Source organism: Micromys minutus (genome assembly GCF_963924665.1).
Source record: "Micromys minutus genome assembly, chromosome: 24".
Lineage (NCBI taxonomy): Eukaryota > Metazoa > Chordata > Mammalia > Rodentia > Muridae > Micromys > Micromys minutus.
The window spans coordinates 15638355-15662930 of record NC_137959.1 but is presented as its reverse complement, the minus strand read 5'-3'; the positions used below and the strand labels follow the sequence as shown (position 1 = coordinate 15662930).

General features: G+C 44.1%; 2 protein-coding genes across 6 annotated transcripts in view; one reads left to right on the top strand and one right to left on the bottom strand.

The window, feature by feature from the left end:
- The first annotated feature begins 7257 nt into the window (after window positions 1-7257).
- Window positions 7258-16956, top strand: AKTIP (AKT interacting protein). 5 transcript variants are annotated; one of them, XM_080937063.1, is made up of 10 exons: window positions 7258-7385; window positions 9960-10007; window positions 11318-11523; window positions 14066-14130; window positions 14215-14315; window positions 14596-14684; window positions 14761-14859; window positions 14962-15069; window positions 15985-16045; window positions 16200-16956. In XM_080937063.1, the coding sequence occupies exons 2-10, from the start codon at window positions 9969-9971 to the stop codon at window positions 16308-16310; spliced, it is 879 nt and encodes a 292-aa protein (XP_080793189.1). In that variant the 5' UTR covers window positions 7258-7385; window positions 9960-9968; the 3' UTR covers window positions 16311-16956. The 5 variants fall into 5 exon arrangements, with proteins under 5 accessions (XP_080793189.1, XP_080793186.1, XP_080793188.1 ...); XM_080937060.1 differs by having other exon boundaries at window positions 7284-7385; window positions 9964-10071; XM_080937062.1 differs by having other exon boundaries at window positions 7284-7385; window positions 9960-10071; window positions 16203-16956.
- Window positions 16957-17104: 148 nt separating this feature from the next.
- The window catches only part of RBL2 (RB transcriptional corepressor like 2), a 45016-nt gene continuing 37544 nt past the window's right edge, over window positions 17105-24576 (bottom strand). Inside the window, exons 19-22 of the mRNA XM_080937057.1 lie at window positions 23408-23507; window positions 22249-22457; window positions 21667-21831; window positions 17105-18535 (exon numbers count right to left, since the gene is read on the bottom strand). Of these exons, the coding sequence (XP_080793183.1) occupies window positions 18365-18535; window positions 21667-21831; window positions 22249-22457; window positions 23408-23507 (645 nt within the window). The 3' untranslated portion in view covers window positions 17105-18364. The remainder of the gene's footprint in view (window positions 18536-21666; window positions 21832-22248; window positions 22458-23407; window positions 23508-24576) is intronic.

The window sequence follows — 24576 nt, the reverse complement described above, 5'->3', positions numbered from 1 at the left end:
AGACTGGCCAAGGTAATGATTAGCTCTAATTGGCACAACAGGTAAAGTCTAGAATAGACTGTTTCCTTAGCCCAATGCTTTATAACAGTGACTCTCAAGCTTCCTAATGCTGTGTGTAACCCTTTAATACAGCGCCTCATGTTGTGCTGACCCCCAACCATAAAATTATTTTTGTTACTACTTCATGACTGTAATTTTGCTGTTGTGGATTGTAACATAAATACCTGATATCTGATAAATGACCCCTGTGAAAGGGCCATTTAGCCCTCCAAGGGGTCGCAAGCCACAGGTTCAGAACTGCTGCTTTATAACGAAATACCGTCCTTTGAGGCTGCATCCTCATTCATTTACCCATTCTTTTGATAAACTGTCCTGCTGCTTGGTTTTGTTTCTGAGACATGGGCTGATCTCAAACTCTTGGTCCATCTTTTCAGATGACAGTCATGTACATTTATACCCATTGTTCTTCGCTTAGTGACCTTGGTCTTGCTTTCTGTCACTGTAACACAATACCCGAGACTGGGTAATTTATAAAGGACAGAAGATTATTTCACTCAGTTCCTTAGGCCTGAAATCCAGGAGTGTGGTCGTGGCGTCTGGTGACGGTGGGTACTGCTTCATTTCGTGGCAGAAAGCAGAACCAGGAAAGGAAGACAATAGGTGGCTGCACTTGGAAACGTAATACATTACTATGGCGACTGTAAAGAAACAGAACCGATAGGCTGCATGTACGTGTGTGTGTGTGTATGTATGATGTATGTATGTATGTAATATGTTCCCAGCTCTCTCTGTGTGTGTATGTATGATGTATGTATGTATGTATGTATGTATGTATGTATGTATGTAGTATGTTCCCAGCTGTCTCTCTGTGTGTGTGTGTGTGTCTGTCTGTCTCTCTCTCTCTGTCTGTCTCTCTCTCTGCCTCCCTCCTTCCCTCTCTCCTTCGCTCTCTATAAATATATTTACCTTACAGTTGGGTAGTCTGACAAGGGCTGTCCCACACTAGAGAGGTCGAGATCCCAGGGGTTGTTCGGCCCATGAGTCTGTGTGTCTGAGCAGATTCGATCTGACTCTGTTGTACTGGAGGAAAGCAAACTTGGCTGCCCACCAAGAGCAAGGGAGCAGGGGTCAGGGAGAGCACAGGCAAAAAGCAGTTCTTCTTTTATGCCTTTTTATCGGGGCTGCTACGAGAAAATGAGGCTCAGATTTAGGGTGGGTGATTCTGCTTCAAATCATCTGACCAAGAAAAGAGCGCCCCGCAGTGTGTGCTCTTAGTTCCTTGCAGATGTGGCCATGCTGACCACCGCTGTCTGCCATCACAAGAACTGCACTCTCCTTTCTGAAAGGTGCTGCACCTTCTCTGGGCTCGGTCTCCTTGGAAATCAATTCCCTCTTGCATTTAAGAAAGACAGCCATTTCAAGCCACTTTAGGGGCAGGGTGGCGTGTATCAATGTACTTGAGTTGCTTTTTCCTTTCTTGTGGTTTTTGATCCCTATACTTTATCCTTGAAGGCTTGAGGCTGGATATGGAAAAACACCGGAGAGCCCAATGGTCATGGGTCCTCCCTCGCAGAGCTTTCTGACTGGTGTGAAATTTGGACCCCAGTCATGACAGCTCCCAAAGGAAACAGCACATTGCCCTGCATCAAATGGTTTGCACCGAGAGGGGCAAAATATAGTGCCCCATGCCCTTCTTGGTGAGCAGCATACCTTCAGGTAAGGAGCTGTGAGGGGCCTGGGGACAGCTGGGCCAGACATATCCAATGTCAGAAGTATGATCTTTTCCTATTAGGAAACCGACAGGGAATTTCAAAACAGTGTCAATGCCTCAACAAAAGCATGGTTGAATCAGCCACAAAGAAGGAAAAATTAACTACTCATTGTTTCTTGACCCCTACCCCCACCAGAAAGCCCTCTAACCTCCCACCAAACCTGCTCCATTTCTCATTTCATTGAGTGGTCTGACCAGCCAGCCAGTAACTCAACCCAAACACCTAGATCATCATACCATGATGATGCTTGCTTTTAGTAGCTCTTACCCCATATCTAATCCATGGCTCACTGGGTATACTGAAGGCCCCCAACAAGGACCTCATCACCATGACTAGGCTCAATACCTGGGGCTGTGGGGAGAAATGCAATCCCCTTATTATTAGATTTACAGATGATGACAGGAAGACTGAAAGGCCTACCAGTAAGACTCGGGGAACTGAGACTCTGGGTTACTGGTAGAGATCCTAGAGTCTTGTCCACCATCCGACTCTATGTTCAGACACCCCCAGTTGTTCTTGGCCCCAATGTCCTGCTGGTTAAACCTCCACCTCTACTACCTCTGAGGGTTCAAATGCCAATCCAACCCCAGGGCCCATACCCATCTTCCCCTAATAAGGCCCCAATGCAAAGACTGAGTAATAATCACCCTGACCTCTTCTGGATTACGAGAGTTCAGTCTTTTCTGGTCACCGATGCCTCCAGACTTGAGTTAGCTGAGCCATGCTGGCTACATTATGAGATAAGACTACCCTACTTCGAAGGCATAGCCCTGATTGGAAACTTTACTGAAACTGAGAACCCCAGTGAGTACAGAGGCTAGACTGACCTTATAGGTCATAGAAAGTCACCTGTATAGGGACAGTCCCCTAGGCCTATAGCCACCTTTGTAACCAGACCTACAAGGTAAATCCAGATAATGATATGTACTGGCTGGTTTTGTGTTAACTTGACACAAGCTGGAGTTATCACAGAGAAAGAAGCCTCAGTTGAGGAAATGTCTCCATGAGATCCAGCTGATCAAGAAAATAAGGCATTTCTCAAGTAGTAATCAAGGGGGCAGGGTCCAGCCCATTGTGGATGGTGCCATCCCTGGGCTGGTAGACCTGGGTTCTATAAGAAAGCAGGCTGAGCAAGCCAGGGGAAGCAAGCCAGTAACTAACATCCCTCCATGGCCTCTGCATCAGCTCCTGCTTCCTGACCTGCTTGAGCTCCAGTCCTGACTTCCTTTGGTGATGAACAACAATGTGAACTAAACCCTTCCCTCCCCACCTTGCTTCTTGGTCATGATGTTTGTGCAGGAATAGAAACCCTGACTAACACATGATTAATAACTATTACCACCCACCAAAGCCTGTAGGGCTTACTCCATGCATCCACGGGGCTATACTACATCAGGGCAAAAAGTCCTAAGAGATAATCAAGTCCTAGATTTCCTGGGTAACAATCCTAGAACCTTGGGTTTAGTCCCCACAAGAGCCAAGCAAAAACTAATTTCAGTTGTAACTTTCATAGGACTGGGGGTGCCTGGCACAGGGACCAGCATAGCTTCCTTGATGTTATTAAAACATTACGATGCTTTAAGAGAGGCCATAGATACTGATATAGAGAGATTAGAAAAAGGAATCTCTCATCTCCAAGATTCTCTGGTCTCCCTGGCAGAGATAGTATTCCAAAATAGGAGGGGGGTGGATTGCCTGTTCATGCAACAGGAAAGGCTATGTGCAGCCCTCCAAGAAGAATATTGTTTTTATGCTGGAGCTGATGGCCAAAGTTAGAGAGGGCCTAGCCAAGAGAAAAAGAAAGAGAACAGGCACAAGGCTGATTGGAATCATGGTCCAACAGCTCCCTGTGGCTGACCCCTGATATGTGCCCTGCTGGGCCCCCTGTTCATTATACTTCTGCTCCTTCCCTTTGGCCTCTGTGTTCTAAACAAATCAGTCCAGTTCATGAAAGAAAGACTTGGGACTATCCAACTTATGATGATGAAAAGTCACTACCAGACCCCCCAGAACAAAGCCGGTGAGCTTCGGGAAATCCCATGATTGGGCCTTCTAGTTACCATAGGAAGGAGAAAATAAAAGGCCAAAGCTACTCCATCTTAGAACTGGCCTCCATCTTAAAAGAAGAGGAGGAAGAGGAGGAGGAGGAGAAAGCCTGAGAACTTGGCCTACAGTTGAACCCAAGTTGCACCCATGTACCAGGAAGAACCCCACGGCATGTCCTTGGCCAGAGTTCCTCCCTAGCTACTTCCTAGCAACAGTTAATCAAAGATTAGTCTGATTGTTTCCAATATGCTTTCAGACCATCCATGATTGTATACAGTCTTGCTTTAGAGCACCCACCTGTTGGCTTACAATAGATATTCCACCCTCTCTCGCTTACTTCCATTTCCTATAAAACCTTGTCCATATGAGAGTTCTGGGGCTGTTTCACCAAACTGTCCCATGGGCTGGTGGGGAGTAAGCCCAAACTCGTGTTTGTAATAAGACTCTAATGGGATTACATTGGAAATGTCTTCTTAGTAGTGTTTTGGGGTTTACAAATGCTTCATGGCACAAGTCTGACCAGCCAGGCAGTAACTCAACCCAAACACCTAGATCATCATCTCATGACGAAGCCTGCTTTTCGTAGCTCTTACTGCATAGCTAATCTATGGCTTACTTTTCTCCACTTTAGCCTTTAAAGACTCCAGAACTCATTCAGTTCCCCATCTCTGTCATTAAACTCACATAATTGTCTCCTCCTAGCTTCTGGTGCCCCTGGGTCTCCTCTACACAGAAAGTGACATGTTCTGAACTCTGGTGGCATAGTGTCTCCTCTCCCTAAAATCCAGGGGAACAAGGTAAATAAATGATTCTGCTCATAATTGTGGCAGCTCAGTCTCTGCCTAGCCCTTGGGACCCTCCCAGCTGCAACTATTTTCTTACCAGCCACTCCATGAGATGCATAGTGCGCCACCTCAGAATATGGGACCCCTCTCCTCACTACATACAGTAGCTGGGATTGTGCATCCAATGTGAGACATGTAGTTGGGTACATGCATGAAACAAACTCAGTGGAGAGATCTTCCCTGAGGAATCAATTATGAGTCAAGAACAGTGAATTGGGGAAGCCAGAAATCAGAGGTACTCTCAGCAGAGAATGGCCACCCAGGGAGAAACTGGGCTAAAGACATTCCAAAGGAGATTTTCTGTGGCCAGAGAAAAAGATTTCCAGTCTTCTCGCCTTTTAAGACTAGTACTAATGTGTAATGGCACTGGAATATTCCTGAATATATCCAAACTGACTCAGAGGAAGCGGCTCAGGGTTGTTTTCAGCTTGAGGAGGAAGTTGGAGTGTAGAAGCGATCTTTGGGATGGCCATCAGGAGTTTGACTCCCTGCCACTCAGTCAAAGTCATTTACCAGCATCTTAGAGGTGACCGAAATGGAAGAAGTAAACTCAGGGAAGACTTCTCCAAGTGGAAGGCACCAAATGAGGTGACAGAAGTAGACCCAAATGTCGGGTCTAGAAAAGGGGGGGAGGGGAGGGAGGAGCCCAGGGAAGGGTGGTGAAGTAGAGGGCTGTCCCACTACAGGTTTGGGGGGATTAAGGCCAATGGCAGCTCTCACAGAATTGGGCTACATCAGGAAGGAGGAGGCCAGAAAAGGGTGTCTTGAAAGCTAGGGGCCGTTGGGTTTTATGGAGCATGAAATGTACCCAGTGGGAGGCATTTGAGCAGGAGAAGGTCATGCGTGTTTCAGGTCAAAGTGAGAGCAGCATTCAAGAACTATGTGGGCTACACATTGCCATGGGAGAAGGCCTGCAACTTCTGTGCTAGAGACCTTAGTGACACCGTGATTCCCTGGTTCTCAAGCTGCCCTGACAGATCTGTGGAGGGGCTCCTACTGCTGGCTAGAGGCAAGCTCTCCCCAACCCCCAGCTGCAGAAATGGGTATATCTCCTGAAGCAGAGAATTAAGCCCTCCTGGGAGATTTCAATCTATACACTCTGGGGGGAAAAACATAGAAAAGCTATTTAAGAATAGTGTGCTTCTGGCTCTGGCTAATAGCCAGGAGTTACCCGCCTTCTGAATGACAAAAAGATATGAAAAAGGAAAGGAAGTGAGTGCTCTTAGGTGTGAAGGACAAAGCTTACTGTAGATACAAGAGAGAGCATTGTCAGAGGCAGAGACTTCAGGGAGAGTGAACACAGCCAGACTGAGCTGGGTCATCCAAGGAAATACAGGATGGGAGAGCTACAGGGGAGCTACCAAGAGAGGCAGCTTGGGCTAAGAGACCAGCCAAGAGACAAGGGGTAGACTGAACACACCAGGCATCCAAAATGGCTGAGTTACACAGGGAAAGGCATCTGGGGAAAAGGGCAGCACAGCTCCCAGGCTGGAAAAATTTAGGGTAGGGGCAGGGTATGCCAGACATATCCTGTAACAAGAAGGGACTAAGGGGTGCCGGCCTCAGTATAAACAGAGACTGTAGGCTGCAAGTCTGGCCATTTGGACAGATGAGACACTTACACAGCAAAACATTGCCAGAACTATGTCTTAAGTACATCAGTGTTGTTCAATAATAGTTGTTACCAAGGATCATCTTGCCCACCAGGAAGAAACAGGGTTTTATGTCAGGCCAAGACTTAAGGATGTTTGTCTCCCTGTTAGAGACACGTTCCTTGATATGGCCAATGGGTTTAATGGTTGTATATAAGGGTTGTTTAAGGGAATGGAATCTAATGGAGGTCAATCCCTGGGAACAAACATTTACAGAATTATTTCTTTAATATTTACATATATGAGTACACTGTAGCTATCTTCAGACACACCAGAAGAGGGGGTCGGATCCAATTACACATGGTGGTTGCTAGGAACTGAACTCAGAACCTCTGGAAGAACAGTCAGTGCTCTTAACCGCTGAGCCATCTCTTCAGCCCTACAGAATTATTTTTAACAAGCCTGATAACCTTGGGTTTATTTTAAAGGAGCGCTACCTTAGCTAAATTCTACTCTGTGTGACTTATTGTCTTTTAAGCAAATTTATTAATAAATCCCATATCTCCCACCAGGGAGCTGAAGAGTTCCCTCTCCAGTCAGCGGCTCGGAGTCCAGGCTTGGATACTAATCAGCGATTTGCAGAGCTAAGAGCTACCAGTAATCACTGCTAGAGACTGGTATAGTGGCTGCCGCATAAACCTCTGGGCGGGTATCCATGGTGACTGACACACGCCACGTCCAATGACTGCCGGGTGCCTGTTTGTTTCCGTCCCAGCCTCCCAAGGGATTGAAGCTTCTTTGACTGACAGCTCTCCCTGAGTGCTGTTACGTAAAGGGAGGGACGAACGCGACCCCACCCGAGCGGCGCTAACTTGATTGGCAGGACGGAGAGCCGACTCCCAGCACCTTCCGGAAGTACGTCCTTGATGGACAGCAAGAGAGCCGCTCGCCACCGGCATCTGAACGGAAGCTCCCAGGCTGGGGCGTGTTCAGGGCGTGTCTCGCGGAGGGCAGGGCGGGGCGGGGCTCTGCGGGAGAGGAGCGGCAGGGGCTGGGCTGCGCTACGGCCAGAGATGCTGTTGACTCGCGGTGGCGCTCGGCCGCCAGCGCTCCGCACTGAGGGCGTCCAGGTAAATATCCTACCTCTGGGCTCGTGGCTTCCAAGTCGTCAGGACCGAGGGTTTGTGTCCGCGGCCCGGCAGTCGGTTCCTTGTGGTGCCCTGGGGACTGGGGCGACGGCGGCCGCGAGGGGACACGGGGGCGGGGCCGCACCTGTACACTGCAGGCACCTGCTGCGCCGCCTCGGAGGCAAAGGGATTGGCAGGTTCGGTGGCGCTCAGGTCGGGCCGCCCCACTCGCGCTGGGTTCTGTCACTTTGGTGAGGGGCTGCCATGAAGCCCCAGGCTCTCAGCCTCGGCTGAAGACTTGCGGGCCCAGCCGGCCTTCAACCAGCTGCGAGGCTAGGGCCGGGCACCAGCCTTGCATCACCTCGGGACAGGTTTGTCCAGATTCTCTACGTGCTCCGAAGACAGGATTGTGCCCCTGGCGAGGGTGCCTGGCCCAGCTTGCTGCCCAGCCGGGCTGTCCGAGGCCCGGGCTGTTTACTTTTTCTCGGTCCTGTCTGGTAGCCCCTTAATGTGGGATTTTGTAAACCCTTTTTGGGGTGATACATTAGTTAGGACCTATGTTATGTGTCACAGAGGAATGATGGTAGCCATGTCTCATTGGCCCTCTGCGGTATACTCACCGTCGCACAGGTGAAGATGCAGACTTCGCTCAGCTGTGCAGTATAAATGCACGTAATCATTTTTTTTTTTTTAATTAAGAGAGGAGCAGGAGGTCTGGTGGTATTTTCTGCGAGTAAGGATGGAGCCTGTTTTCCTTATATCTGTCATTACTATCGAACGATGACATGTTATGCTTATGGTAGATTGCTCATCTAGCAAACTGTAGTTTCTGAAAAGTTGGCTACAGTTTCTTGTGCTTATGCTGCTATTGGAACCATTTAAAAATCTCGCAGCGATTGATGGCGCATGGTATCTTTGGAGGAACTGAGGGCCATGTACTGAATCTTTAAAGGCAGAAGACATGAAAGGTACCCAATGCCAGTACATTTACAAGTAGGAAACGTTATGTCTCTCAAGAGGTGAAGAACCTTGATAAAACACGTGTCTAGGCAGTGGGTTACTAGTCCTGAAAAAAAATTTATGATTTTCATTTGAACCAAACAGGAACATACCCCATCCCTCATTTTTTTTTATGTATTCTTGTGACGGGCACCTTTAAAAGCAGGGTTGCAAAGTCTTACTTGGCTGCAAGGCAGCGAGTAAGTGGAGAAGTGGGATCCCTATCCTCTGGTTTAGTTACCGATGACACAGTCTCTTGGGAAGCACAGGCTTCCCAGTTCCGGGCACTGCTGGTACCCACCCATGGATGTTGTATGTACACCAGAGAACACAGTCACTGCTGATTAGAGATACGGGTATAGCATTGCTTCTTAGAAATGTAAGTTTTGACCCTTTTCACCTTCAGCTTTTCAGGGATACAAATAAGAAGCCACCTTTTTAAACTCCCAAGATTTTGGGAAGAGATCCTAACAGCTAGGCTGGATGCTTTTGTGTCTTTACCAAGTCACCCACCTATCTTGTGATCATTGAAACCCAGTTTCTTATCCACTACCTGAAGCTTCGAAGTCTCCTTTGAACCCTCCATGAATGCACAAATTTGAAATTTCTCAGGTGGCTAATAGTGCAGAATTTGATATTGTATTTTTAGTCCTTTAAGCAAACCTCCTTTTGCTAGGAATACCTGTTACCTGTATTCTTTGTAGTTTAATGCAGAGGCAGGAAGACTGGGAGTTTGAGGCTAGCCTGGACCATATCCTAAATTCTTGACTAACCTGGAGCACATAGTTTTTGTTTTCTTTTCTTTAAAGGACAGTTTCTTGTACTAGGGACAGGACTCTACCCTCCTTTCTTGATACAGGTATACTCATTCCTCCCCCCCCCCCCATCCCCTTTTGTCAGAAACAGGGTTTCTGTGTAGCCTTGGCTGTTCTGAAACTCAATCTCTAGACCAGGCTGGCCTTGGACTCAGAGATCCATCTGTTGGAATGAAGGGAGTATGACACTATTGTTGGGTTCATGCTTTTTCTTAACTCATTGGCTATTAGTTTTGTGCTTGAGACAAGTCATCTAGGACATTCCTAGTCACTCACCTTGATGGTGGGAACAGTGACAGACCTTGAGTATAGGTGTTAGAGCGCATGCATATAGTCAGATGCCTATAGGAGCCATACTGTGCTATAGGATCCATGTCTGTGTTGTAAAGCAAAGCTGACTCTTGACCTTGACTATTATAAATGCTGGTCAGGAACCTGGTACTCAGAAGATGATTTTGTTTGCTTGCTTTTGTATCAGTAGGTATCACTGTGTAATCCAAACTGGCCTAAAACTCTGCATCCTCCTGCCTCAGCCTCTCAACTTCAGGTTAGCATGCTTAGCTATGTACACTCTTTCATTTTGAGAAGCACTTAGGGTCTGCAGTGGAAGGGTGTGGAGAAGAGATTATTTATTCGTAGAGCTCTCTGATGACATTCCCAGCCCTCTTAACTTGGGGACTGCTTGGCATACTGTGCCCAGGGTGTCAGGCTCTGTCCTAACTGTTGGTGTTGGTATATTTGCATTTTTCCCATTTGTTTCAAGGCAGCGTGAATGCTGAGGACAGAAGAGTTTGATGACACAGCACTGAAGGTCTTTGTTTGGAGTGCACGTTATGAACCCTTTGTGGAGCATGTCTGCAGGCTCTGTGCGCAAAGTAGGTATAGTCAACAACAGTGACTGGTCCAGAAGGAGCTAACAGACTATAGCAGAGCCAGCAAGCTGCGGCAAACAACTACTTGGCTTTATTTTTGAGAAGGCACTCTTGTTCATTAAATTGTTCACTAAACTCTCTTAGGCTGAGAGCTCACATCAGAGTTCTAATGATCCGTGTGTTATTTCATTTAGATTGTATTATGCATGGTGAGATTTGTGACACATTCTGTCAAGTCAACCACGAGTTGGGAAAATTAAATTTAAAATGTCTTTCTTTACTTTTTAGAGATTGAGTCTTGCTATTTATCCCAGGATAGCCTGGTATTCTGTAGTCTAGGTTACCTCAAATAGCAATCTTCTTGCCTTAGGATACTGAGTGTTAGGATTGTAAGTGTGAGCTATCATGCAGTTTTAAAATTATATATATATTATTATTATATATGTAATTATATATATATATATATATATATATATATATATATATATATATATGCATACACACACATATATGTGGGCTAGCAAAACAGCTCAGTGGACAAAGGACTTGTTGCCAAGTCTGAGTTTGTCCTCTGACTTCTGTATGTATGCTATGGCCCCAAATAAAATCTAAAGAAAATTACATTTTTCTCTTAGGAAAGCTTAAAATATACAAGTAGTGATTTAAAAGCTCAATTTCACCTGTAGGTCAACAACATTATTACCTTTTTTCCTGTGCAAATAATTTTTATACCACAAATAAGTAGCCTTTGTTGTACTTGGGATTGGGAAGCACCAGTGAGATGCTAGTTTTCTGGTCATTTTGGGCTCTTTGACTGAGGATGGCAGTGCGTGGTGGAGGCCAAGTGTGGCAACGGTAGGATCAATGTGACCTAAGCAAGCGAGATAATAGCCCCGCCTCCTGTTCCTGTTCAGTCATCTGTCCTGCTCACTGTGAACTCCACAGCCCAGCTTTCTGTAGTATCTGCATGTGTCCGATCTTGTTAATGGCTTTCCTGCTTCAGTTGCGTGTGAAAGGCTTGACTGCGTTGTTCTTATGGGATGCAGCTAATGGGATTTTTACTGCGTCAGTCCTGGTTAGTCTTGTTTGCTCCTTCTATGACCTGCCTTCTCAAGGGATTTGAAGGCATCTTAATCATGGTAGGATTTCTATGTAAATAGCAACTCTAACTTAGAAGCTGGGATGGAGCTAACAGTGTGCTCTGTTTTCAGAGTTGCCATAAATGCTCTCACAATTTCATCTTGAACAGCGAGCTGAAGGTGAAGAGAAGACATTAGCAGGGGATGTGAAAACCAGTCCTCCACGAAGTGCACCCAAAAAACAGCTACCTTCTATTCCCAAAAATGCTCTGCCCATATCGAAGCCTACATCTCCTGCCCCAGCAGCGCAGTCGACAAACGGCACCCATGCCTCTTACGGACCCTTCTACCTGGAATATTCGCTTCTTGCAGAATTGTGAGTCCTTTACAGATGACTGGTCAGTTATGTTATCCCTGAAAGTTCAGAATGAAATCATGTCTCCTGATACTCGGGAATTAATCTTACAGCTCAGACTTGTTCCCAGCTTGCTCCACTTTGGAGAACAGTAAGGAAGGCAGGGCTTTTGAGAACACACAATTGATTAGGAACCTAGTAGGTTAATTTCAGTCTTCCCTTCTATGAGACATTTCACTGGAAGAGCTTTCTATAGTAAGTGGGCAGTGTCTGGGAGTGTGGGCTCCATGTTCGCTCTCACATTTTAGGAAACACCCCTGCAGATGGGAGGGGTTCCGGTAGGGAAGGGTCATTGAGCAGCTGTCAGCAGGTGAGGGAGCTAGAAACATTGACTTGGAAGAGAAAACTGGAAAGTACTTAACATTTTTCCTTTAAATTACATTTTATTTGGTGTATTTGGTGGGATGTGGGAGCACATGGCACAGGTGGAGGTTAGAGGACATCTGTAGTTACTTCTTTTACCATGTGGGTTCCAGGAATTAAACTCAGGTCATCATGGTTTGGTGGCAGGTACCTTTACCCCTTGAGCTAGCTTGGCCAGCCCTCAGAAAAGTACTTATAATTTTATATTGTTGTTTTATATGTCAGAAGGCAAATAATTAGAAGACTTACTTGGCAGAACCCTCAGATGTCCTTTCTTAGGAGTAAAAGGCTGGACTTCATGACTGTCACAAGCCCACCTTTGAGCAGAGCTGGGCAGGAACTGTGCACTGTCAGCATGCCAGTAGTGAAGACACACTTTCAACACAGGAGGATTCAAGTACCATGTAGTTAGTTAGAATCATCTGTTAATGGGACAGAACATCTGGGGAATTCTTAATTTCTATAATCTTTACGTTTCTCTGTAGTTCAGTTATTTTCAAAGCATCTTGATTACTCTTCCCAGGGTACTGATGCTGTACTGGTCAGAGGGAGTCTCCTCCCAGGGTACTGATGCTGTACTGGTCAGAGGGAGTGAGGCCTCAGTGTAGTGTAGCAGTGGTCTCTTCACTCTATAATGGCTGCCTTGTGTTTTGAGGCTGAGCAGTGAGGTAGACAGGCTCCTTTGTGCTGACTGAAAGCTGGCTGTGTTAAATACAAAACTGTGCTTTCCGACAGACATTGTCTCTGTGGGTCGCTCTGTCTGCTAGCCACGGTTCTGTACTCTAAATCTCAGGGACTTGAAAGGTAATGATTACCTGTCATGCTTGCAGTAGGGTCTGTCATGCATTCAGGTCAGCCTGGGGTACACATACAACTTTGAAAAGGCTGAGAAGTAAATGTGATGTACTTAGGTAATAAACAAGGGTCAGGCTGGAGAAATGGCTCAGCAGCTAGGAGCACTTGACACTTGGTAGCTCATGGCCATTTGTTACTACAGTTCCAGAGGATCTCATGACCCTTTCTGGCCTCCATGGGGATGAGGGACTTATATGGTGCATTTACATACATGGCAGGCAAAATGCTCATATAAAAATAAATCTTAGCAGGTATGGTGCCTCCCACTTGTAGTCCAGTACTTGGGTGGAGGGACGGAGGCCATCTTGCTTTAAAAAGTGAGTTCCAGGGCTAAGAGAAAAACCCTGTCTCAAAAAACAAAAGTAAAATCTTTTAAAAAGCCCCATAAATGATTTCTCCAGACATTGCAGGAATTGCATGTAAATTTGTTTAGAGTGACACTGGCCTTTTCAGTGTCAGATCACAGGGACCAACCAAAACAGTGGCATCATTCTGCCATGACATTCGGTCTTGCCTTGTGTCGGCATTCACCTTCTGCAACAAGGCCTAAAGAGGTCAGCTTTGTTTGGAAGCTCAAAATGACACCTGTCTCCACAAGCAACACTACCTAAAGCCTGTCTTGCCACATGACCCAATGAGACCAACTCACAAAGACAGCTAAGTGATGGTAACTCTGGACTCAGTATAGTTCACTTTTAATTTAGTAGTACAAATATAGTATGCCCAAAAAGCTCTCCCCACCCCCAAAATACCACATTTTTATTAATTTTTTTTGAATGTGTGAACTCCTTAGTTTTTAATGATCAGAGCAACAATTTTACAAATACGTTTATCAAAATCTTCCTGGGGTTTTTGTTGCTGTTGTGTAGGTGTATGGGTGGTTGTTTTTGAGACAGGGTCTCCCTGTGTAGAGACTTGACTCTGCACTTGACTTACAGAGATCCACCCGTCCTGCCTCTAAGTGCTGGGACTAAATGTGTTCATTTACCTCAGTTTTAATATCCAAAACGATCTGTTTCTGAGAGTAAAACATGATTCCTTGTCCCTGTTTGCCTTCCTGAATCTGGAACCCTGTATTGGCCTGAGCTTCTCTGTGGATTGTTTTAGGAGTAAGAGGGTGATGGTCTAGGAGACATTCAGGTGCAAGACTGGAATGGATCCGTTTGTATAGTTTGGGCACAAGCTGCCCCTTGAGGCATGCTGCCTTGTCTCAGAAATGTGGGGTGTCCTGACTCAGAGCTGCTGGCATCTGCATAAGCTAATCACCTCACTGCTCTTGCTCTAGTACATTGGTCGTGAAACAGAAGCTGCCAGGAGTCTACGTGCAGCCATCTTACCGTTCTGCATTAGGTAAGATGCAGATTAGACTTTCGTTTACAGTGTGTGGGGTCCTCTGACACAGATGGACTTTAGCATGCTTATGTTCTCCTGCAGTGTGGTTTGGAGTAATATTCATACGACACGGGCTGTATCAGGATGGCGTATTCAAGTTTACGGTGTATATTCCTGATAACTACCCAGATGGCGACTGTCCAGTAAGTAGAACTGCAGTTGAGCCCATGCAGAGCTTCACTCACTGAGGGGAAGCAAGACTTAATAGATTTCTTGATTCTCCTGACTATAAATCCTGTAATGACCTCAGTCTCCTGTAGTCCAATCTGGATGTCTCCCACAGCCAACAGTGGGTTGGTTCTCTGTCGCCTCTGTTCAGGGTGTGTGTGTGAGAGGCTGGGAGCCATGCTGAAGAGGAGAATGGTCACAGTTAAGGGCCCTTTGCATGATGTCACTCAATGAAGTCTCTCTCTTTACATACAGCGCTTGCTGTTTGATATTCCCGTCTTTCACCCGCTAGTTGATCCTACCTCTGGTGAGCTGGATGTGAAAAGAGCATTTGCAAAGTGGAGGTTAGTGCATCGGTGTGTCTTGTAGTAGCACGGCCATGAGAACAAGCCGCAGTAACCATGCCTGGTCTCCCTGCAGGCGGAACCATAACCATATATGGCAGGTGTTAATGTATGCAAGAAGAGTCTTCTACAAGATCGACACAACCAGCCCCCTAAACCCAGAGGCTGCAGTACTGTATGTGACTTTTACTTTCTTACTTAGTATATTATTAACTTAGTTAAGTGTGTTATTTATTAGTTAAGATAAATTGGTAATTTTTTAAAACTTTTAACCCAGGTATGAAAAAGACATTCAGCTTTTTAAAAGTAAAGTGGTTGACAGTGTTAAAGTCTGTACTGCTCGTCTGTTTGACCAGCCGAAGATAGAAGACCCCTATGCCATTAGGTAAGTGGTGTGTCCTTTATATTTTCATTCTCCAGATGAGCTCAGAATGAGGCTGTGGAAGAACATACACTAGCCTAGAGCTTTTCCCTTTCTGTCAGCTCAACTCCTAATGCTACTCAGGCTCTTGGCCTTAAACCTAAAGCTTTGCACGGCTTACACTGTCAGTAATATACTCAGTGACTCTGGTTTCCTGAGAATCTGTCAAGTGCTTTTCCATCTTTCCATGTGAGTTTTCAGAAAGCAGCGTGAGCTGCTCTCCACCCTTCTTCATGGCCCATCATCATAAGCAGAGCTGAAAACACTAACTTCAAACTCATTTCTCTCTGCTCTCTTAAAAAGTAAACACAACTTACCTCTGACATGTTCAGAAAGATACTGGTACTGAACGAGACCCACCCTCACACCGTAACAGGTGAGGTGGGGAGAACATGGAAGGGTGGAGGTCCCTAGAGCTTTTGTGGACATGGGTGGATGCATACTGTGGTGTTGCTTGTGAGCTCCGCTTGGCATTTGTGCTTACGCTTTGGTAATCCAAAGCTGTTACTTGGTTTCACTCTGCTTTCTTTTCTTCATCTTTAAATATTTCAAGGGTGGTATGAGGCCTACAGGGATGAGTTTGTTTATAAGAGGTAATTACCAGATAAGGTCAGTGTACATGCTCGAAACTGATTAAAGACTGCGCTTTAGGTATGTGCCTGCACCCCACACCCCTTGCTAATCTTAGCATTTGAGAGGCAGAGGCAGGCTTGAGTTTAAGGCTAAGCCTGGTCTAGAGAGCAAGTTCCAGGACAGCCAGTGCTACACAGAGAAACCCTAATTTTTTTTCCTTCTTATTAGAATTATCTTAATTATTGAAAAATGAATGCTGTACGTATTTAGAAACTAAACTATTTTTAATATCTTTTACCTTTTAAGCTTTTCTCCATGGAACCCTTCTGTACATGATGAGGCCAGAGAAAAGATGCTGACTCAGAAAGTAAGTACATAACCATTTTTGATATGGATATCCTGGTTTAACTGTTTGCATTGGAAGCCACCATTACCTAGAGCTTGGGGAAACTAGTCAGTATGGTTCTGAGCTTCCTCATCAGTCCTTTTTTTTTTTAATGTTTGTTTTTGATTGTGCCTAGAAGAAGCCTGACGAACAGCACAATAAAAGTGTTCATGTTGCTGGCCTGTCATGGGTAAAGCCTGGCTCAGTACAACCTTTCAGTAAAGAAGAGAAAACAGTAGCAACCTAAGAGATGGTGGATCTGGTGCACCATGCACTTTCCTGCTGGACTCTGGCCTAGTTAAAGCTGACTAATGGCAAAGGACTGCCTGAAGAGTAAACCGCGTGACAGTGACTGGCTATCAGTGTGGTGTATTCGTAGGTTCTAACAGCAGGTTGTGGAGACCTCTCATTAAGTGAAGCGTTACTTCTGTTGGAAGTGTCAGGGTGGAGCTAGTTCAGTACTCCCAAATTATTGGGGACCTTGAGGCTTAAGTATTTTTCTGAATATGTTAGAGGTAAGTTGTGTTTACTTAAAACTAACAGAACAGAGAGAAATGAGAACTATGGAATAGTTTGGAGTTGGTAGTTTCAGCTGTACATATGTTAGGCCGTGAAGAAGGTGTAGAGAACAGACTCCAGAGTGCAGCACTTTCAAGTAGAAGACTGCTTCAGCCTGCTGACTTGCTGTAAACATCTATCTCAGAAGCATTAGGAAAGTAGGCAGAAGCAGGATGCTTGTTAATAGTTTTTTTTTTTTTTTTTTAAAGGCAAATTACTGTATTTTTATGGCAGGAAAAAGTGTTCAAACGGTTTCTGATGAAGTCAGGTATTTAAATGGTGAATGACCGATGTGTTAGTGGAGATGAAATAAACCAATAAATGATTGTCATTTATGCAGGAAAGTAATGCTCCTTTTCAATATAACTAAACAGAGACTAATTTATAAGTGCTTTATTGAAAAATACACATATTTTCATATAAAATACAGTAGCGGTACTAAGAGGTGTTCTAAGTACTTTGCACAGCACTACTCTGGTAGTGCAAGGCTGGAGGTTCTCAGCTGGGTGCTTTAGAGCAGTATGGAGTTACCTAGTAACTTTGTTTATACTGATCCAATTTACAATTGAATTTTCTCCTTAGGATTTTTAATCTAACTTTAAAAATGACAGTAATGATTAATAAAGATATGTGTAGATAATCAATAGCTGTTAAATAATCTTCTAATTTGTATAAATGGTACTATGTACTAATAAAAACCTAAATTCTCCAACCTATTCTTTTAACTTCCAGGAATACCCTCAAAGATACTTTCTTTTGGGTAACTACTTCCAAAAAGGAAGGGGTCATAATTTTTCAAATACTATCAATTCAACTTGATCTAAAAATCTTTATTTAGTTAAATGATCCCTATATAATACCACTACCACTAATGGGAGAGTTTTACATGTGCCTGGACCATGTAACTACATCAGCAGTCCTTTAAGAAGAGCATTAAAGAAAATATTAGCTGTTTAGCCTAAGCCTAGAAGGCTTGTACTGACTAAAGGTCACACTGTAGAAAATGCCACCATAAATATACAGCAAAACCTGGGTCACAATGCTATGCATCTTACAGCCCTAAAGTGCCACCAATTACACAGGTTCATTCAGACATTGCACGACTTTCACACTGGGGAACCGTACCTACTGGGGAACGGATGACGCTCAAGTTCAGGAGCCTTAGGCCAATGCCTGGACACTTGCAGGCCATCCCTGTTCCATTTGTAACCATTTCAGGTGTTTTCATCCTAACACATGTGGTTGGACCTAACCATATGCCAACAGGAACGAATTTCAATAGTTCTCTACTGGGCTCTGCCTACAAAGGCCTCTAAAGATTTGCTTTCTTCAGTACTTATAAAAGTTATCAGAGTTTAAAAAAAAATCCAGGTTTGGATTCTGACAGTGTTGAAGGTAAGCACTAAATAGAGAAAGAGGCAACTGGGATGAATAAAATATTCTAAGGATACTGGAATAAGTCTGATTTCTTACCAAAATGTCTCTTCCACTTTTTGTTTTTGAGTAAGGGTTACATGTAGTCCAGGTTGGCCTCAGACATGCTATTTAGCTCAGGTTGGCCTTAAACTCCTGGTGCTCTTACCCTCTACCCCTTGGTTGATGGAATAACAGGCATTTACTGTCACACCGAGTCAGAGGCGCTTCCCTTTTAGACCTGGGTTAAGGAGCAAGGTTCCATAACCCTGCCTGCATTAAGTCCCACTAAACAGTTGATGTGACGACGTTTCCTCCTGGACACTAACCTCAGTGTGAACTGCGGTCATTAGCTACATCTTGGAGACGACGTAACAGAGCAGAATGATTTTCTGGGCAGATTCTTTTTGCAGGTGATTCACTTCCGTCGTCCAAGAGAATCCCTCTCTTTTTAGTTGGAGTCTCTCCAGTCCGTATCATACTGTTAATTTCTCTCAGTCTCTATAGTGAGAAAAACAGAGGAGAAATTTAAAATGCTCAGTAATAAGTTAAAGAATCACAAATTTAAGCATCTGAACACCTTTGTAGAAAGAAAACCCTGAGCGGATTCTGACAGAACACTGGTGACTCTGGGTCAGGCAGAGCATTTCCATTTTTAACAGGCGTTCTTAGTGATTACAATATACATACCTATGATACACATGTTCAACTTGTGCTGGATAGTTCAATCATACATCCACTTTAAGATTCTTGTATGTGCACAAGAATGGAGGTCAGTGCGTATGTGTAAATAGAGATCAGGGTTTGTGTGTGTATGTGCACACACACACATGTGGAAATCAGGACAACTCTGAGAGTCAGTTCTTACCTTTATATGGGGCTTTTGTGACAAGTGCCCTCACCCATTGAGTCATCTCCATGCAGGCTAAAAAATAGCTTGACTTGGAGGTCAGTGGCTCACTACTTGGAATGAAGTTACTGTAAATGTTCATGGTTTCAAATGAACATAAATTTCCACGTCACTAAATCTGTAATACTAAGATAACTGGTAACAGTACAGATCCTTTACCAGAAATGAAATGTCTCGCTTTTTTCCCCCAGCCATGCCTTCTTTGTTCATTCTAATATTGCTTTTTGTTATATTTTTATTTTTATGTGTATTAGTGTTTTGCCTGCATGTATGTCTGTGTCAGATTTGGGGAGTTACAGACAGTTGTGAGCTTCCATGTGGGTGCTGGGAACTGAACTCGGGTCCTCTGCAAGAGTAGTTTGTGCTTTTAATGCCTGATCTATTTCTCTGGCCCCTCTAACATTAAGAGCACAAATTCTTAATTGTAATGAGATACAGCTTATTTTTATGTTTTGTATAAGTTTTCAGTTGTAGGTTTTAAATTTATATCTGTGATTGTTGGCATTAAGTTTTCCATGTGGCACAAGTCATGCATATGAATTTATGATCGTTACAAAACATAGATTGCCACTCAGTTTAGCACCATCTGTTGACATGACTTTTACAACTGCTACAGCACCTTTCTGAAAGAAGTAGCTCATCATGCATACACAGTGTGATCCAGTGTGTTGTGCTGACCTCTGGATTCGCACTATATTAAACCTGAGAATCAGATGGCGTGAACCCCCCAACTCTTTCAAAGTTGTTTATTTGATTCCTTTGCCTGTTTATACAAATAATTCTGCTGGGATTTTGACTAGTCATGGTATTTTTGTTTTTTTTTACAGCAATAGAACAGTGACTAAGACACATGCAATTTAACATTGTAGATTCTCATAAATATAAAATGCTTTCATTTTCTCTTGTGATCTCTTCTTTGACCCACAGAAGTCTGATATTAAGCTTCCAAAACTTTAGAGGTTTCCAGATAGCATTCATTGCCAGTATGGCCAAAAAAAATGCATTATTTGAATCCTTTAATTTATTATGTATGTGGAAATGAATTCTGTGGAAGACCTGCCTAGCATAGATAAGATTGGTGTTCATCAGTATACTAGAATGTGTCTGTGTAGTCCAGAGTATGATGTACCTTTGTAAAAACACCCCTTCCCCATGCAGGATGCTGCGTATTTATTTTATGTCCTCACCAGTTGTGCTGACTTCTACACATGAGTGCACTTCCTCTCCTCACAGCTGAGAGTTCATACATGGCCAGCGATGCTTCACCACTGAGCTGGATTCCTGGGCTAGGAATCTCTGGGCCTCACTGCTCTTGATCCCAGTCTTCCTGTTGCACAGCTGCTGCACTTCGCTTGTATTTGGTGCTAGCATGGCGTTTGGAGCATTTTCTTTACAGCAGCCATATTGAGATATAATTTACGTGCGTGACTCCATGACAGCTGCATGGTACAATCACCCTTAGTGCTCTCAAAGAAATCGTTAGCAGAAATGCTTCCTTTTCTCCCAAACAACCACTGGTCTGCTCTCTACCTCTGTATATCTGTTCCTTGTGTGCGTCTCCCCTGGGTAGGTCATGTGCAGTCTTCCTACCCAATGTTGTGTCCATAGGGGTTACCCACACAGAAGAGTGTAGTAGTACTTCACTTTTGGTAACATACATATTTTATTCATCAGCTACTAGATATTTGGATTGCAATTTTGGAACTCATTCTGTAGACCAGGATGGCCCTAAACTCAGAGATCTGTCTCTCTCTGCCCCACGAGTACTGGGATTAAAGGTGCGTGCTGCCACCATCCAGCAGGATTGTCATTTATATCTTCACATTTGAAGCAATTGCATAAGTTTTTTTACATCTTATTTTCAGATGATCTTACTGGGGTTGTTTGTAAAACCTACAAACAGATTGATAGCAATTGATCCCAAAAGCAACTGCAGAGGGATGAAATTTCCTAAAATTTGGACAGTATTTCCTATAAAACTTGCAATTTTAACCCAATACATTCCAAGATGGATTGTAGTGGTAAGGGGGTACAGGAATCAAAGAGGTAAGAGGGTTGGGGAGATGGTGCAGTCAGCGATGAGCAGCAACAAGCCAAATAGAGTGGTAACCTCCAGTGTCATCAACATAGGCACCACACTAAGTCCCAGCCCTACCTTGTCACATGGTCCCCCAAGCACAACCCAGTGATAAAGGCACAAGCTGTATCACCACAGCTTCTTCCATCCCCAGTCTACATAACTCCCAGTGAGACAGCCTTTGCCTTAAGGACACTACTTGCTCCCCGTCTCTGCTTCCATGTCTCAGGAACTAGGTAACTTCACCATTAAGCTTCAAGTTTCCCTGCTCAGACTGAAACAGATGCTACCACATGTCTATCACTGAGCTCTCCATTTTCACAAGTGACTACATCAGAAACAACTTGGTAACCAGCTTAAGAGTCTAAAGTTCCTATTCTGAACAGAAGCAGAAAAATAAAACTTTACTAACGAAAGAAAACTCAATGTTCAGAATGTACAGATTGGGAAGGAGGCAAGAAAAACAGTTTCTCTATTTCCAACCCTGATGTCCTCAGAACCAGCAGATCCTGGGTCTGCCCATTGTGACTTAAGGCTTCTGATGTCTAGCAGTTGTACTGCTCTGGGAAGTCTTTACACTCACAAGAACTGGTCCTAGCTTTCTAAGCATTTTAGAGTTAGTTAACACCGTTTGTGCTGTCTTACCTTTGATGGGCTGTTGCTGAAGTAGTAAAAAATCTTTTCCCGAGGAGAAAGCATTGCTTCGTTTTTATGTGGAGAAATGTAGATAGGATGACTTTGAGACAACTGTACTCGTCGAGGGGAGCCCGTTCTTATGAATGGATAGGGAGAAACGGGAGGAGTGTCCGTCTGTTGAAAACAAGTAATTCTGAGAATAAACTGTCCTAGCCAGGTTTATCGAGTGAAGAGGCATAATGAATCAAAAGCTTTCTGAAAGCTGAACAGTGATAGATCAGCACCAACCAAAGAACTAAAGAGACTTAACACTTGCAAGGTGTTTAATTCAGCCCCTATGTTAAGCATTTTTATACATTACATTTAATCCTCACAGCAATCAGATAAACTATTAATTACTACCACTCACATTTATTATATGAGGTGACAGATGCACAGAGAAAGTTTATTTGGTTAGTGCCTTGGTATGATGTGTTGGAGACGTTATTCGTTTTATTTAAAGAATTCTTTGTAAATCTAGTTTATGATGGAAAACCTCAGATTCCTCCCACTCAGGAGTAGAAGCAGCATTGTGAGCACTGCCCTACTTACCTGTGGGTTTGCCTGTGAGTACTTCATGGCAAACGCTTGGATCTGTTTCCTATAGATGTTGTTGTAGAACTGAATGAGGTCTCCTCTTTCCTCCTCTTCAATGTCACTGTTGGCACCTGTGAGGCGAGTTGGTGTAGGAGGGGCACTGCTGGGCTGTGGAACTGGTAAGGTGCTGGTTGACCTCATAACTGGACTGGAGTCTCTACTGGCTGCAGCCAAGAGAACAAAAGGGTGCTTGGTATGGATTGTTTGAAAATAGCTCACTAGGGAAAGGGGGAAACAGCTATTTGTGTGCACTCATCATCAGTGGCAATAAGCAGGCACTTTGATTCTTCAGGGTTTGGTGTGTGCCATTCATGTGTATGAAGATACACACCTGTATGAAGGCCACAGGCTAACCTGAGGTACCATTTCCTTGGGAGCTATCTACCTTGTTGTTTGAGACCTCAATGGGACCTGAAGCACACCAGCTGCACTAGGTGGGCAGCTAGCACATCTCAGTGAGTCCCCCAGTCTCTGCCTCCCCAGACCTACAATTGCAAATGCTTGCCTTGCTATCATGCCTCGGAAACAGGTCCACATCCTTGTGTAGTGCATACTTTACTGACTGACCGACCTATCTCCCTAGGCACTCCTTGGTGGCAGTGGTGATTATTATCCAATAAGAGATGGTCTCACTTTATAGTCCAGGAAGGTCTGGAGCTCCTAATCCTCCTGCCTTAGACTTGGTAGGAATGAGATTACAGGCATGGGCCACCACTCCTGGATCTTGAGCTAGGTTCTTCATACCAAGGAGCAAAGCTCAAAAATACTAATAACTTCATTATCATAACCATACCAAAGGTTAACTGCATAGTTTATATTAGTAAACTCCATAGAGGTTTCTTGAATCTGAGCCCTGTACAAACAGATTTAGGTCAACAACTAGGAACAGCATTTATACAGCACAGGTCTAGTTGACAGGCAAGCTCTTTCTGGAATTCAGGCTGGAAATTCCTATCTGAAACATAGTTGTTCTCTGTGTGTCTCAAAGCATGGGACAAAGAACAACTGGCCTCTGTTTAGTTTATTCCAAAAACTTGAGAATAAACAACTTTAGTCTAGAATTCTTAGTCTTCTTGACCTAAACACATAGATGTTAATAAAGATCCATCTTTACCTCTGTCCGTATTTAGTTCTGTTGGAGAATTCTGATGGCTTCTGCTCTCACTGCTGCCGGAGTTTCTTCTTTTCCCTCTTATCAAGACACTTCTGTACACCTTTAAAGAGACAGTGAGAAGGAGATGCTAACTAGCATCTACTGAGTATGTGCTAGATGATAGGACCTTAACATATGGTACTTGGTTCTCACAAAATCCACACAGTAATAGTTGTCTTCAGGGAATGTTAGGAACTGCAACCAAGTTAGGCTTTGGGCACGTCTGTGATCCCAGGACTCAGAGGCCTAAGGGAGGAGTGTTGTGAGTTCAAGGCCAATTTGGGCTGCTATCTCAAAAAAGAAAACAAAACCTTTTATGTATCTGCTTGCAGTACTTGTTAATACAATAAACAGGTACTCTGATTCTCTAGGATTTAGTGTGTGTGTGTATGTACATTCTTCAGTACCAATATTTGGGAGACGAAGGCAGACATATCTATGAGTTCAAGGCCAGCCTGATCTACACAGCGACTACTAGGTCACCCAGAACTATGTACTCTGTCTCAACAATAGCGCTTGCCTTGTGATGTCATCATAGAAAGGATTCACTAACAACTGGGACTGAGCCTATCTCACTTCACATTCCACCTACTGCCTAAAACAAAGGTTTGACAACATTATTGGTTTTCAGTGACTGATTTTTATGTCAGCTTTAGTCTGCGTTAATAAAGCACAGTAACTAAGAAAATGTTGAATGAAAATTAAAAATCTACATTATTACTCAAGGTTGTCTTCATTTATTACTGTGCTTTATTAAACCAGATTAAAAGGTGACATAAAAATCAGTTAACATCTAAATTTGTATGGCGTTCACGATTCTCTAAATTAAGAAATACGTTATGGGATGGAGAGATGGCTCAGTGGTTAAGAACACTGGTTGCTTTTCCAGAGGACCCAGTTTTACCCAGTTTTGATTCCCAGCAACCACAATCACAGATTCACAACAGTCTGTGACTTCAGTGCCGAAGGCTCCAATGCCCTCCTCTAGCCTCTGAGGGCATCAGTTACCTGTGTGGTGCAGATACACATGCAGGTGATACACCTTATACATAAAAATAAATGTTTACATCATTGCCTCTGAAGGAAGGGGGCTTTAAAGAACTTGCATGAATTGTATGCCAGCAATGTTA